This window comes from Cebus imitator, unplaced genomic scaffold, assembly GCF_001604975.1.
Source record: "Cebus imitator isolate Cc_AM_T3 unplaced genomic scaffold, Cebus_imitator-1.0 Scaffold532, whole genome shotgun sequence".
NCBI lineage: Eukaryota > Metazoa > Chordata > Mammalia > Primates > Cebidae > Cebus > Cebus imitator.
Genome location: NW_016107847.1, coordinates 659,744 through 673,370, shown reverse-complemented (window position 1 = coordinate 673,370; position 13,627 = coordinate 659,744). Strand labels below are relative to the sequence as shown.

The 13,627-nt window shown below is 35.6% G+C and overlaps 1 protein-coding gene across 1 annotated transcript in view; it reads left to right on the top strand.

Annotated features, from left to right (window-relative positions):
* ARHGAP5 (Rho GTPase activating protein 5) overlaps positions 1 to 13,627 on the top strand; it is a 77,444-nt gene that overhangs the window by 50,493 nt on the left and 13,324 nt on the right. The window contains 1 exon segment of the mRNA XM_037733491.1: positions 12,714 to 12,791. Within this exon segment, the coding sequence (XP_037589419.1) occupies positions 12,714 to 12,791 (78 nt within the window).

The following is a 13,627-nucleotide window of genomic DNA, read 5'->3' as shown; positions in this document are numbered from 1 at the left end:
GCCCAGCTAATTTTTGTATTTTTAGTAGAGACAGAGTTTCACCATGTTGGTCTCGATCTCTAGACCTTGTGATCCACTCGCCTCGGCTTCCCAAAGTGCTGTGATTACACGTGTGAGCCACCACATCCAGCCCCAGATCTTTATCTCTCACATTCCAGAGTGTTCTTATATTTCTAACTGCCTACTGAACATTTCTATGTGGATGCAATATCTTGGACTTAATGATATTAAAATACAGCTCATCTTCCCCCAAAGTACTTCGTTCTTTTGATTTTCCTCTTTCTGATAATGCCAGTTTCATTCTCCCAGTTGTCCAGGCTCAGGTATCTCATTAATCTGTTTTCTTTTGCACCCATTGTGCCCACATCCCATTAATTGTCCGTTCTTGTCCATCTCTAGCAATATTTGTCTTAACATTTGTTTTACAGTCATTAACACATTAAGATTCATTATATAGCATTTATATTGTTCCTTCCAATCCAGTTGTCTCCTCACTCCCAAATGTTTTTCCTACTTAAAAGTATTGAATGCCTAGAAAGAAAAAAGACAAAACTTGCATTACCCAGGAATTAAGACTTTTTTGGTTTAAATTATTTTGGTTACTAGTCAGCAAACACTAATGCAAAAAAATACATTTAACTGGAAAAAAGATATCTTAGAGAAGCTGAAAGCAACTCATCTAGTGGGCCAGAACCAGGCAGTGTTCTCTTTTTAGTTCTCTTGTCTTTTCTCTGTCTGGAATTACCCAGTCTGTTCACAAATCCTACATTTTAAGGTTTATGTTTTTTGTTTTTTGTTTTTCAGGCGGAGTCTCACTCTGTTGCCCATTCTGGAGTGCAGTGGTGTGTTCTCACCTTACTGTAACCTCTGCCTCCCGGGTTCAAGCAATTCTCCTGCCTCAAACTCCCGAGTAGCTGGGATTACAGGCACACACCACTACACCCAGCTAATTTTTGTATTTTTAGTAGAGACAGGGTTTCACCATGTTGGCCAGGCTGGTCTCAAACTCCTGGCCTCAGGTGATCCACCCTCCTTGGCCTCCCAAAGTGCTGGGATTACAGGTGCAAGCCACCACTCACAGCCAATTTTTAGGTCTAAGTTTTAATCACATGCTAAACCTAACCTGATATCTTTGAATTCTAATTCCTAATGTCCAGAAGAGAGTATCTGATGAATACAGTGTATTGAGCATAGAGCCTAGTTAATTCTTAATTTTACATTACCAAAGAAATAATCAAATAATTTTTTGATAACTGATTTATGTATGGTATGTTTTACTGTGTTAAAATGCATATTGCATTGTGCAGTTTTCTTGAAATATGATTTTTACTATTTACTCACGGACCTCCTCCTGTAGTCCTTATACTTATATCAAACAATAAGAATGTACTTTCAATTCAGTGGGATCTATTAGGTTTAATAAGCTTATATACTACTAGTTCTGGTTTTGTTTTTTCCTTCCCAGCATGCTTTTAGCATTTTTTTTTTTTTTTGAGTTAAAATTTATGTAACATGAGGTTAACCATTTTAAAGTGTATAATTCAGAGGCATTTAGTACATTCACTAATTTTGTGCAACCATCACCTCTGGTTGTAAAGCATTTTAATTGCTCCAAAAAGAGATCCTGTACCCATTAAATAGTCATTCCTCAATTCACTCCTCTCACAGCCCTGGCAACCACCAATCTGCTTTCTCTATAAGTTGCCCATGCTGGGTATTTCATATTCTGAAATCACAAAATGTGACCTTCCGTGTATGACTCTTTCATTTAGCATATTATTTAGATAATCCTCATTATAGCTTGTATCAATATGTCATTTCTTTTTATGACATAAATTTTATTATATAGCTATACTACATTTATCCATGTATTCATTGATAAATATTTGGATTGTTTTCATTCTTTTGGCTATTGTGAATAGTGCTGCTGTGAACATCTGTGTATAAGTATTGAATACCTGTTTTGAGTTTTTGAGGGTATATGCCTAGGAGTGGAATTTCTGGATCATATGGTAATTCTATGTTTGGCTTAGTAGAGAACCACCGCATTGTCTTCTACAGCAGCTACACTTTATATTCTTGTCAGCAGTGTACATGTGTTTGAGTTTCTTCACATCCTCACCAACATTTGCTGATTTCCATTTTTAAATTATGACCACTTTGGTAAATATGAAGTAATACCTCACCGTGATTTTGATTTCCATTTCCCTGTTGACTAACGATGTTGAGCATCTTTTCATGTGCTTTTTGGCCATTTGTATATCTTCTTTGGAGAAGTTTTTATTTTTTTAAGTTTTCTGCCCTTTTAAAATTTGGTTATCTTTTGTTGAGTTGTAAGAGGTTATTTGTATATTCCTAGTACTGGACTTTTATTAGGTAAATGATTTGCAAATAGTTTCTCCCATTCTGTAGGTTGTCTTTCTTGATAATATGTTTTAATGTATAAAAGTTTTAAATTTTAGTGGTTTATTTTTAAATGGATATATTTTGTTGCTTATGTTAGTATCATAAATAAGAATGTATTGGCAAATGCAAGGTCATGAAGATTTATCACTTTTTCCTTTATCCCTAGGTTTTATAGGATTTGCTCTTATATTTAAGTGTTTAATATATTTTTGTATGTAGTATGAAGTAGAGATCTAAATTTGTTCTTAGACATGTAGATATTCAGCTGTCTCTGCACTATTTATTGCAAACAGTATCCTTCCCTCATTAGATGGTCTTGACATCCTTGTTGAAAATCAGTTGGCCAGAGATATATGGGTTTATTTCTGGACTCTCAATTCTATTCCGTTGATGTGTGTGTTATATGTACCTTTGCTAGTACCATGCTGTTTTGGTTACTGTAATTTTGTAGAACATTTTGAAATCAGAAAGCATAGATTGTTTGGGGTTTTTTTTTTTTTTTTTTTTTTTTTTTTTTTTNTTTTTTTTTCTCCTTTTTCAAGATTCCTTTGGCTACAGGGTTTCCTGCAATTGCATGTGAATTTGAGGATTTTCCTTTCCATTTCTGCAAAAACAGACAGTGGATTGTGATAAAAATTACATTGAATCTGTAGATCAATTTGGGTAGAAATTGCCATTTAAAAAATGTTTAGCTCTCCAATCCACAAATACAGGCTATCTTTTAGTTAGTTATTTAGTTTCTGTAAACACTATTTTATCATCTTCATTGTACAAGTGTTGTTCCTCCTTAGTCAAATTTATTCCTAGGTATTTTATTCTTTTGGGTGTTGTTGTAAATGGAATTGTTTTCTTGATTTCATCTTCAGATTGCTCATTGCTAGATTATAAAAATACAACTAACTTTTATGTGTTGATCTTGTAACCTGCAGCTTTGCTGAATTTTGTATTTACTAGGTTTTTTGATTTGTTTGTTTGTTTTTGTTTTTGTTTTGAGATGGAGTCTCCTGCCTCAGCTTCCCAAGTAGCTGGGATTACAGGTGCAGACTGACATACCCGGCTAGTTGTATTTTTTGTAGAAATGGGGTTTCACGATGTTGGCCAGACTGGTCTCAAACTCCTGAGCTCAAGTAATCCGCCTGCCTTAGCATCCCAAAGTGCTAGGGTTACAGGCATGAGTCACCTCACCTAATCAGTTCTACTAGTATTTTTTGTGGATTCTTTAGGATTTTCTGCGTGTAAGTCATGTCATCTGTAAACAGGGATAATTTTACTTCATTTTTTTCCAACTTGGATATCATGTATTTTTTTCTTGCCTAAAACTTCAGTATAATGTTAAATGGAAGTGGCAAAAACAGACATACTTATTTTGTTCTTGTTCTTAAGGGAAAACTTTGATTCTTTCACCATATTTCATCACAGCTAATAAGTATATTATTACTAATATTAAGTATATTAATAAGCATATTAGCTGTGGAGTTTTCATAAATGTCCTTGATCATGTTGAAGAAGATACCTTATGCTTCTAGTTTAAGTGGTTTTATCGTGAAAGGGTGGTGACTTTTTCAAATGCTTTTTCTACATCAATTGGGATGATCATATGGTTCCCCCCCCATTTGTTCTATTAATGTGGTTTATCAGACTAATTGTTTTCCATATATCAAACCACCCTTGCTTTCTTTGGATAAATCCTACTTGGTCATGATGAATAATCTTCTTAATATGCTGCTTGATTTGGTTTCGTAGTATTTTGTTGAAGATTTTTTAAATCTATATTTGTAGGTGATATTGGCCTATAGTTTTCACTTCGTATTTTTAATCTGGCTGTGGCATTAGGGTAATCACAGCCTCATGGGAAATGTTTCTCTTCTGTTTTTTAGAAGAGTTTAAGATCAGTTATTGCTAATAATTTTTAAGGGTTTGGCATAATTCTTCAGTGAAGCCATCTTATACTGGGCTTTTTTGTTTTTGTGAGCTTTTGATTACTAAATCAATCTCATTGTTATAGACCTGTTGAGATTTTCTATTTCTTCTTGAATCAGTTCTGGTATTTGTTATATTTCTAAAAAGTTGTTTATTTCATTTAACGTATCTAATTTGATGATATAAAATTGTTCATAGTATTTTCTTGTAATTTTTTTATCATCTCTGTATTTCAGTAGTAATGTCTATACTTTTATTTCTGATTTGAGTAACCGGAGTCTTCTCTTTTTTTCCTTGGTAAATCTAGCTAAAAGTTTGTCAATTTAATCGATCTTTTTAGGGAACCAACTTTTGGTTTTGTTTGATTCCCCCTTTTGTTTTTCTACTTTCTATTTTATCTCCATATTAATTTTTATTATTTCCTTCATTCTGCTAGCTTTGGGTTTAGCTTTATCTTTTTCTAGTTCCTTAAAGTTGAAATCTTTTTTAATGAAGGCTTTTTTAATGAAATGTTTAGGTTTTGGTATATTGTTCTTTTTGTTCATGTCAAAGTATTTCCTAATTTTATTTGTAATTTCTTCTTTGTTCCATTGGCTATTAAAAATGTGTTGTTTAATTTTTATATATTTATTAATTTTCCTTTTGTTACTTATTTCTGGTTTCATTCCCTTGTGATCAGAGAACATACTCTGTATTATTTCAGACCTTTAAAATTTATTTAAACTTGTTTTGTGGCCTAACATATAGTCTGTCTTCCAGAATGTTACATGTGCATTTAAAGAGAATGTATATTATGCTGTTGTTAGGTGGAGTATTCTATATGTCTGTTTGGTCTAATTGGTTTATGATGTTCCAAGTCTCTGTTTTCCTTGGTAATCTTTTGTCTAATTCTGGTTGTTATTGCAGTGGACTATTACAGTCTCCAACTTTTATGCTTCAAATGTTTATTTCTTCCTTCAGTTCTGTCAGTTTTTGCCTCATATATTTTGGACTCTTGTTAAGTACATGTATGTTTATAATTATATCTCACTGATGGATTCTCCCTGTTATTGATGTTTAATGTCCTTCTTTGGTCTTATAACACATTTTATCTCGAAGTCTATTTTTTCTGATATTAGAATAGCTACCCTCACTGTCTCATTAATCACTATTTATATGGAATATACTTTTCTATCCTTTTATGTTCAACATATTTGTATCTTTGGTTCTACAGTGATTGCCTTGTAGATTGTGTATAGTTGGATGCTGTTTTTCTCTTTTATCCATTATCCCAACCTCTGTCTTAATAGGAGATTTCAAAGTATTTTTTTAGTCATTAACCTGCAGATTACAGTTAATATCTTAATAATAATCATGTTTTAATTGAAAGCACCTTCGTTTCAAAAGTGTCCAAAAACTGCTCCTTTACAGCTTCATTTCCCCTTCTTGTTGTTGTCAGAAATTATACCTTGATGCATTTTATGCCCATTAACATAGACTTGTAATTATTCTTTTATGTACTTTTTAAATCATAGGACAAAAAGGAGTTATAAATAAAAAATGAAATACTACTGCTGGCTTGTATACTTGCCTATCTAGCTGCCGTAACATTGGTTATTTATTTTTTTATGGCTTCAAGTTACTGTCCGGTGCCCTTTCATTTCAGCTTAGAGAACTTCTTTAACTCTTTTTATCATATCTTGTAGGACATGTCTGCTAGTGATAAACTCTGTCAACTTTTGTTTTATATGATAGTATATTAATTTCTCCTTCATTTTTGAAGCGTAGCTTTGCTAGACACAGAATTTTTGGTTTGCAGGGTTTTTTTTTCTTTTACCACTTTAAGTATATCATTCTGCCTTCTAACCTCCATAGTTTCTGAAGATCAAATAGGCTGTTAATCTTGTTGAATATATCTTATATGTGATAGTTGCTTGTTTCTTGTTTTCTTGTTCACTTCTCTTTGTTCCTCAGATTGGGTGATCTCAACCAGTCTTTAAGTTCACTGGTTATTCCTTCTGCCTGCTCATGTCCCTGTTAACCCCTCCAGTGAAGTTTTCATTTATTGTAATTTTCAATTGCAGAATTTCTATTTAGGGTCTTTTTATAATTTCTGTATTTATTGATATTCACTTCTTTGAGTCATCATTCTCCTGCTTTCCTTTAGTTTTTTGTTCATGGTTTCCTTTATCTCTTTGTGATTTTTTTTTTTTTTTTNTTTTTTTTTTTTTTTTTTTAGCTGATAGCTTATTTTTTTTGTTTGCATTTTAGGTTTTGGGGTACATGAGAAGAACATATAAGATTGTTGCAGAGGTACACACATGGCAGTGTGATTTGCTGCCTTCCTCCCCAACACCTGTATCTGACATTTCTCCCTATGCCATCTCTCCCCAACTCCCCACCCCCTGCTTTCCCTCCCCTGTTTGCCCCCTACTGACCCAGACCCCAGTGTGTGATGCTCTCCTCCCTGTGTCCATGTGTTCTCATTGTTAAACACTCACCTATGAGTGAGAACATGCAGTGTTTTTTCTGTTCCTTTGTCAGTTTCCTGAGAATGATGGTTTTCAGGTTCATCCACGTCCCTACAAAGGACACAAACTCATCGTTTTTTATGCTGCATAGTATTCCATGGTGTATATGTGCCACATTTTCCCTGTCCAGTCTATCATCGATGGACATTTGGTTTGGTTCCAGGTCTTTGCTGTTGTAAACAGTGCTGCAATGAACATTCGTCTGCATGTGTCCTTATAGTAAAATGATTTATAATCCTTTGGATATATACCCAGTAATGGGATTGCTGGGTCACATGGAATTTCTATTTCTAGGTCCTTGAGGAATCGCCACAGTGTCATCCACAATGGCTGAACTAATTTTCACTTCCACTAACAGTGTAAAAGTGTTCCTATTTCTCCATATCCTCTCCAGCATCTGTTGTCTCCAGATTTTTAATGATCGCCATTCTAACGGGCGTGAGATGGTATCTCAATGTAGTTCTGATTTGCATTTCTCTAATGACCAGTGATGGTGAGCATTTTTTCATATGTTTCTTGGCCTCATATATGTCTTCTTTTGTAAAGTATCTGTTCATATCCTTTGCCCACTTTTGAATGGGCTTGTTTTTTCTTGTAAATCTGTTTTAGTTCTTTGTAGATTCTGGATATTAGCCCTTTATCAGATGGGTAGATTGCAAAACTCTTTTCCCATTCTGTTGGTTGCTGATTCACTCTAATGACTGTTTCTTTTGCTGTGCAGAAGCTGTGGAGTTTGATTAGGCCCCATTTGTCTATTTTGGCTTTTGTTGCCAATGCTTTTGGTGCTTTGGTCATGAAGTCGTTGCCTACGCCTGTGTCCTGAATGGTTTTGCCTAGATTTTCTTCTAGGGTTTTTATGGTGTTAGGTCTTATGTTGAAGTCTTTAATCCTGGAGTTAATTTTAGTGAAAGGTGTCAGGAAGGGGTCCAGTTTCTGCTTTCTGCACATGGCTAGCCAGCTTTCCCAACACCATTTATGAAACAGGGAATCCTTTCCCCATTGCTTGTTTTTGTCGGGTTTGTCAAAGATCGGATAGTTGTAGATGTGTGGTGTTGCCTCCAAGGCCTCTGTCGTGTTCTATTGGTCTGTGCCTGTTTTGGTACCAGTACCATGCTGTTTTGATTACTGTAACCTTGTAATATAGTTTAAAGTCCGGTAGCGTGATGCCTCTAGCTTTGTTCTTTTTGCTTAGAATTGACTTGGCTATGTGGGCTCTCTTTTGGTTCCATATGAAGTTTAAGGTGGCTTTTTCCAGTTTTGTGATGAAGGTCATTGGTAGCTTGATGAGGATAGCATTGACTCTGTAAATTACTTTGGGCAATACGGCCATTTTCATAATATTGATTCTTCCTAACCATGAACATGGAACGTTTCTCCATCTGTTTGTGTCCTCTCTTATTTCATTGAGCAGTGGCTTGTAGTTCTCCTTGAAGAGGTCCTTTACATTCTTTGTTAGTTGTATTCCTAGGTATTTTATTCTCTTTGTAGCAATTGTGAATGGCAGTTTGTTCTTAATTTGGCTCTCTTTAAGTCTGTCATTGGTGTATAGGAATGCTTGTGATTTTTGCACATTGATTTTGTATACTGAGACTTTGCTGAAGTTGATTTCCAGTTTCAGGAGATTTTGGGCTGAGACGATGGGGTTTTCTAAATATACAATCATGTCATCTGCAAATAGAGACAATTTGACTTCCACCTTTCCTGATTGAATACCCTTTATTTCTTTTTCTTGCCTGATTTCTCTGTCTAGAACTTCCAGTACTATATTGAATACGAGGGGTGAGAGAGGGCATCCTTGTCTAGTGCCAGATTTCAAAGGGAATGCTTCCCGTTTTTGCCCATTCAGTATGATGTTGGCTGTTGATTTGTTGTAAATAGCTTTTATTGTTTTAAGATACTTTCCATCAATACCTAGTTTATTGAGGGTTTTTAACATAAAAGGCTGTTGAATTTTGTCAAAGGTCTTTGAATCTATTGAGATAATCATATGGTTTTTGTTTTTGGTTCTCTTTGTGATTTTTTTTTTTTAATCTTTTGATTTAAAGTCTTTGTCTACTAAGTGCAACAACTGGGTTTCATTGTGGACAGTTTCTCTGAATTTCTTTTATTCCTGTAATAAACTCTACCCTCTTGTTTCTTTATATGCCTCTTTTTTGTTGAAAAAGAAAGATGCTTAAAAGATTACAATATGGCAGCTCTGGAAAATGAGATTCTTTACCCTCACCAAGGTCTGCTTTTGCTGTGTGTGGATTTTGTTGTTTGTTTGTTTAGAGACTTCTGTAAACTATTTTTGTAAAGTCTGCATTCTTTGTCATTTGTTGCCACTGAAGTCAGTTCTATTCACCTGGTGGTGATTTGTTAGTTTCTTTAAATAACACTTTCCAAGTCTTGTGGGTGAAACAAAGGCAAGCCCTTGTACTTTTCCTTCAGAGAGCCAACAGACAGGTTGAAATCCACGACCACAGTTCTTTCAGAATAAGGTTCGTATTGCTCTGTCTGGCATTTGTAACCTGCACCCACAGTGCAGGCTACTGTCCTCATGATTGTCACTAATCTGGGGTATAGGGAATGGTAGGTAATTTAAACCTTCTTTCTTCACCAAGACTACAGCTGGCGTAATTTTTAGTAGATTCCAGAGTTCTGCAAACATTGATTCCTACCCTTTTGGCAGCTCATTAGTCACTTTTGTTGGGGGACTGAGCCCTCTTCTCTACCACTTTTGATGACATCATGCCCCATGGACATGTTTATCAAATTTGTGGATTATTTACACACCTTGCATCTCTGTTAACCTTTGTAATCTATTATATGACTTAAATAATTATTGCACCTGAAGGTGAAATGGAACAGGCAGTGAAACCCTGGTTTTATATCTGTTAACAACTCAGATAGAACTTAGGCCATTCTGAAACTCAGATAACAGTAATATTCTGGGTTACTTAAGGGATAGTGACCTTTTCTAATGAAAGGGAAAAACAATGGTTAAAAGACAATGTTTTAAGTTACTAAAATTTTATATTAATTTGGCAATATTTGGATAGGTTTATAATCCCTTTATTGCTTGGAGGTCCAGGATAGATACTTTGGGTGATTTAAAGCCACATAAAACTTGGATAATGCACATCTATGTAATTTAGTGTATGTTTTTGTTTTTTCAAATCACTGTTAATAGTGAGTAAAGGGCAAGATTTTAGTGTGGATAGGGCCTTATAGTCTCCATTTAACAAATAATAATAGATGTTTATCACTGTGGAAGGGGTTTCCCAACCTCAGCATTATTGACATGTGAGGATATTTAATTATTTGCTGTTAGAGGCTGTCCTGTGCATTCTAGGATGATCTTTAACATCGTCCTGCCCTCTGCTGTTAGATGGCCCTCCTCCACTTTTGACAACCAAAAATGTCCCTAGGCATTCTTAAGTGTTCCCTGAGGTGCAGTATGCCCGCAGCTGAGAACCTCTGCACTGTGTGAAGAACCCTGGGAATGTAAAGGTACTGCTATGACTTTTACTGAGTGGTAATAGAGCTATAGATAAAGTGCTACAAGAGTTCAAAGGAAGAAAAAAAAATGCTTCTAATTGGAGATAGCAGGGAACATGTCAATGAGGAAGAAATGTTTTAATAAGAATTTTTTATTCTTAATGTGAAAGAATACATTCACAAAGTCAGGATAAATATTATATAGAGAACAGTGAGGTATAGTTATTTTGTACGTAAGATTACAGGTGTGAGCTACTGTGCCTGGCTTTAAATTGGGTAATTCTTATTGATTTATCTTCAAGTTCAGTTTTTTTTGGTTTTTTTTTGGGGGGGGGGTTGGGGTCATCTTTATCTCACTGTTGGGCCCATTTGGTGAGTTGTGTCTGTCACTGTATTTCTTCTGAAATTTCCATTTATTTATTTATTTTGAGAAGGGGTTTTACTCTGTCACCCAGGTTAGAGTGCAGTGGTGTGATCGCAGCTCACTGCAACCTCTGTTTCCTGGGTTCAGGTGATTCTCCTGCCTCAGCTTCCCAAGTAGCTGAGATTATAGGCACCTACCACCACACCCAGCTAATTTTTGTATTTTTAGTAGAGGTGGGGTTTTACCATGTTCGCTAGGCTGATCTTGAGCCACCACTCTGGTCTAAAATTTCCATTTAGCTCTTCCTTATATATTCTGTTTCTTTGCTGAAACTTCCTGTTTTTTCATGTTTGTGTTTATAATTGCTCATTGAAGTATTTTATAATAACTGCTTTAAAGACCTGTTCAATAATTCCATAACTGCCACCTTTGTGTTTGGTGTCTGTTAAATGTCATTTATTCAAGTTGACTTTTTTTTTTTTTTATATATGAGGGATTTTTGTTTTATTACTGTATCATAGACACTATGGATATCATGTTCTGAGACTTTTGAATATTACTTAAATCTCTTTTAGCAGGCCTCCTCTGACATTACACCTGAAGGTGTAAGGGAGAGGGTCTGCAATGTGGGAGTGGAAGTTCAGACTCCCTGTTGGCTTCCACTGGCCTTCACTAATAATAGCATGGTGGGGTAGGTAGAGCATCTCTTTTTGTTGTTGTTGTTGAGATAGTGTCTCACTTTTGTCACCCAGGCTGGAGTGCAGTGGCATAATCTTGGCTCACTGCAACCTCTGCCTCCTAGGTTCAAGCAATTCTCCTGCCTCAGCCTCGCAAGTAGCTGGGATTATAGGCACCCACGACCACACCCAGCTATTTTTTTTTTTTTTTTTTTTTTTTGGGTAGAGACAAGGTTTCACCATGTTGACCAGGCTGGTCTCGAACTCCTGACCTCAGGTGATCCACCCAGCTCGGTCTCCCAAAGGGCTGGGATTACAGGCATGAGTCACTGTGTTTGGCTGGTAGGGCGTTTCTTACCTGAGATTGGTGACTCTCCACTCAGCTGCTGCTGACAGTTGAGAAAGGGTAAAGAGCTCCTTGTTAAGATTAGCAGAGGTAGAAGTCTAGGCTTCCAAGTTGGCCTTCATTGACAAGAGTGAGGAGGGATTCCATGCTTTGTGGCTTGAGTAGGGCAATTACAGTTAAAAAGGTTTTTTTGTCTTGCTAGTCTATACCTCTTCTAATCCTTTCACTAGGGAAAGCAAACTTTTCTTGTTGCTGTTGTTGTTAGGTTTTTTGTTTTTGTTAGTTTGAGATGTTTTGTTGTTGTTGTTATTCATTAGTATTTCTGGGTTGCAGGCCTCTCTGGTGCCCAGTCACGATATGAGCGTCTCCCTGACCCCCCAAAAATGAGGGAACCAACTGTCATGCCTTTCTTACTAGGTCATTAGCTTGTCCACCTTCTCTCCACCATTCACAGACTACTTAGGTTTGATTTTTTACATGTTGGGTTCGGGATTTTTAGCTGTATTTAGTGGGAGAGTACGAAGAAATAAGTCTATTCATTTTGCCTGGAGCTGCATGTGCTAAATGGTTTAAAATAGAAGGTAGTCCATTAAGAACTTGCTTTTTTTAAATGCTCAAAAAATACTATCTTAAAATATTTTACCACTATAAATTTGTAACTAAGCTATACATAAGATTAAGTGCATTCGTTGTTATTGGTAATTTATGGGTTTTTTTGTTTGGTTGGTTGGGTGTTTTTTGGGAGACAGGTCTTGATCTCTTGCCTTGACCTTTCAGGCTCAGGTGATCCCCCTGCCTCAGCCTCCCGAGTAACTGGGGCTACAAGTGCCACCACGCCCAGCTAAGTTTTTGTTTATTGTTTGTGTTTTTGCCCAGGCCGGATTCAAACTCCTGGATCAAGCAGTTGTCCCACCTCAGCCTCCCAAAGTGTTGGGATTATAAGCATGAGCCACTGTACCCAGCCATGTATATGTGTTTATTAAAGTATGTATATTTCTTCATTCTCTTAGGGTTATGTACCGAAGGACTCTACCGTGTTAGCGGGAACAAAACTGACCAAGACAATATTCAAAAGCAGTTTGATCAGGGTAAGAAGATAATTATGTGAAATAAAATTGTCATTTTATGTTTCCCTTATTAGAATTCGTGGTTGGAAGATTGATTTTCATTTGAAAACTTCCTAAGGATATGGATGTTGAAGAGAGAGGGTTTCAAAGTGGGATTAGAAGCACTAAGTCGAATAGATATCACAATAAAGGTGCAGAACAGCTAGAGAAAGTCTATTCTTTTTATACTAGCAAGGAAGTCACTGTTTACTTTAGAGCCTTTGAATGAAGGGGCCTCGGTACTAGGGATTTATAAGAGGAAGTAGATGATATGAAACTTTTAAAATACATTTGCAATAGAAGAAAAGATTGAAAACAAAAGACAGTTGAATCATGAAAATACAATACTGTATGTGTTTTTCATGTAAATAAGAAGACAGAAAAGGATTTAGTAAGTAAGAAAGGAGGTACTGGAAAAGCAGCCATTCATTATTGAAGCAAAGTCCCTCAGGCCCGGAAGGAATGGAATGCAGTAGAATAGATTTTGTTTTTGAAATAATGAGAAACTAAAAAACTAAAAAAATAAAAATAAAAAAAGAAATAATGCGAAACTGTCTTTTACCAAGACTGAAGGGAATACTGTAAAATATTTTGATGTAAGATTAGATATTTTATGGTCCATATACTCTTAGTTTCTTTCCAAATTTCATATTCCTAATACATTAAACTGTCATACAAATAAAAGACTGTGACTGTACCTATATAAATCTGTCAGATTTAGAAAAGCAATAATTTGACTTATAATTGATTGACATCTTAGCCATTAGGGATAAAAAAGATGAATTTTCTACTTTAAGTACATTCTATATACAGTTAAA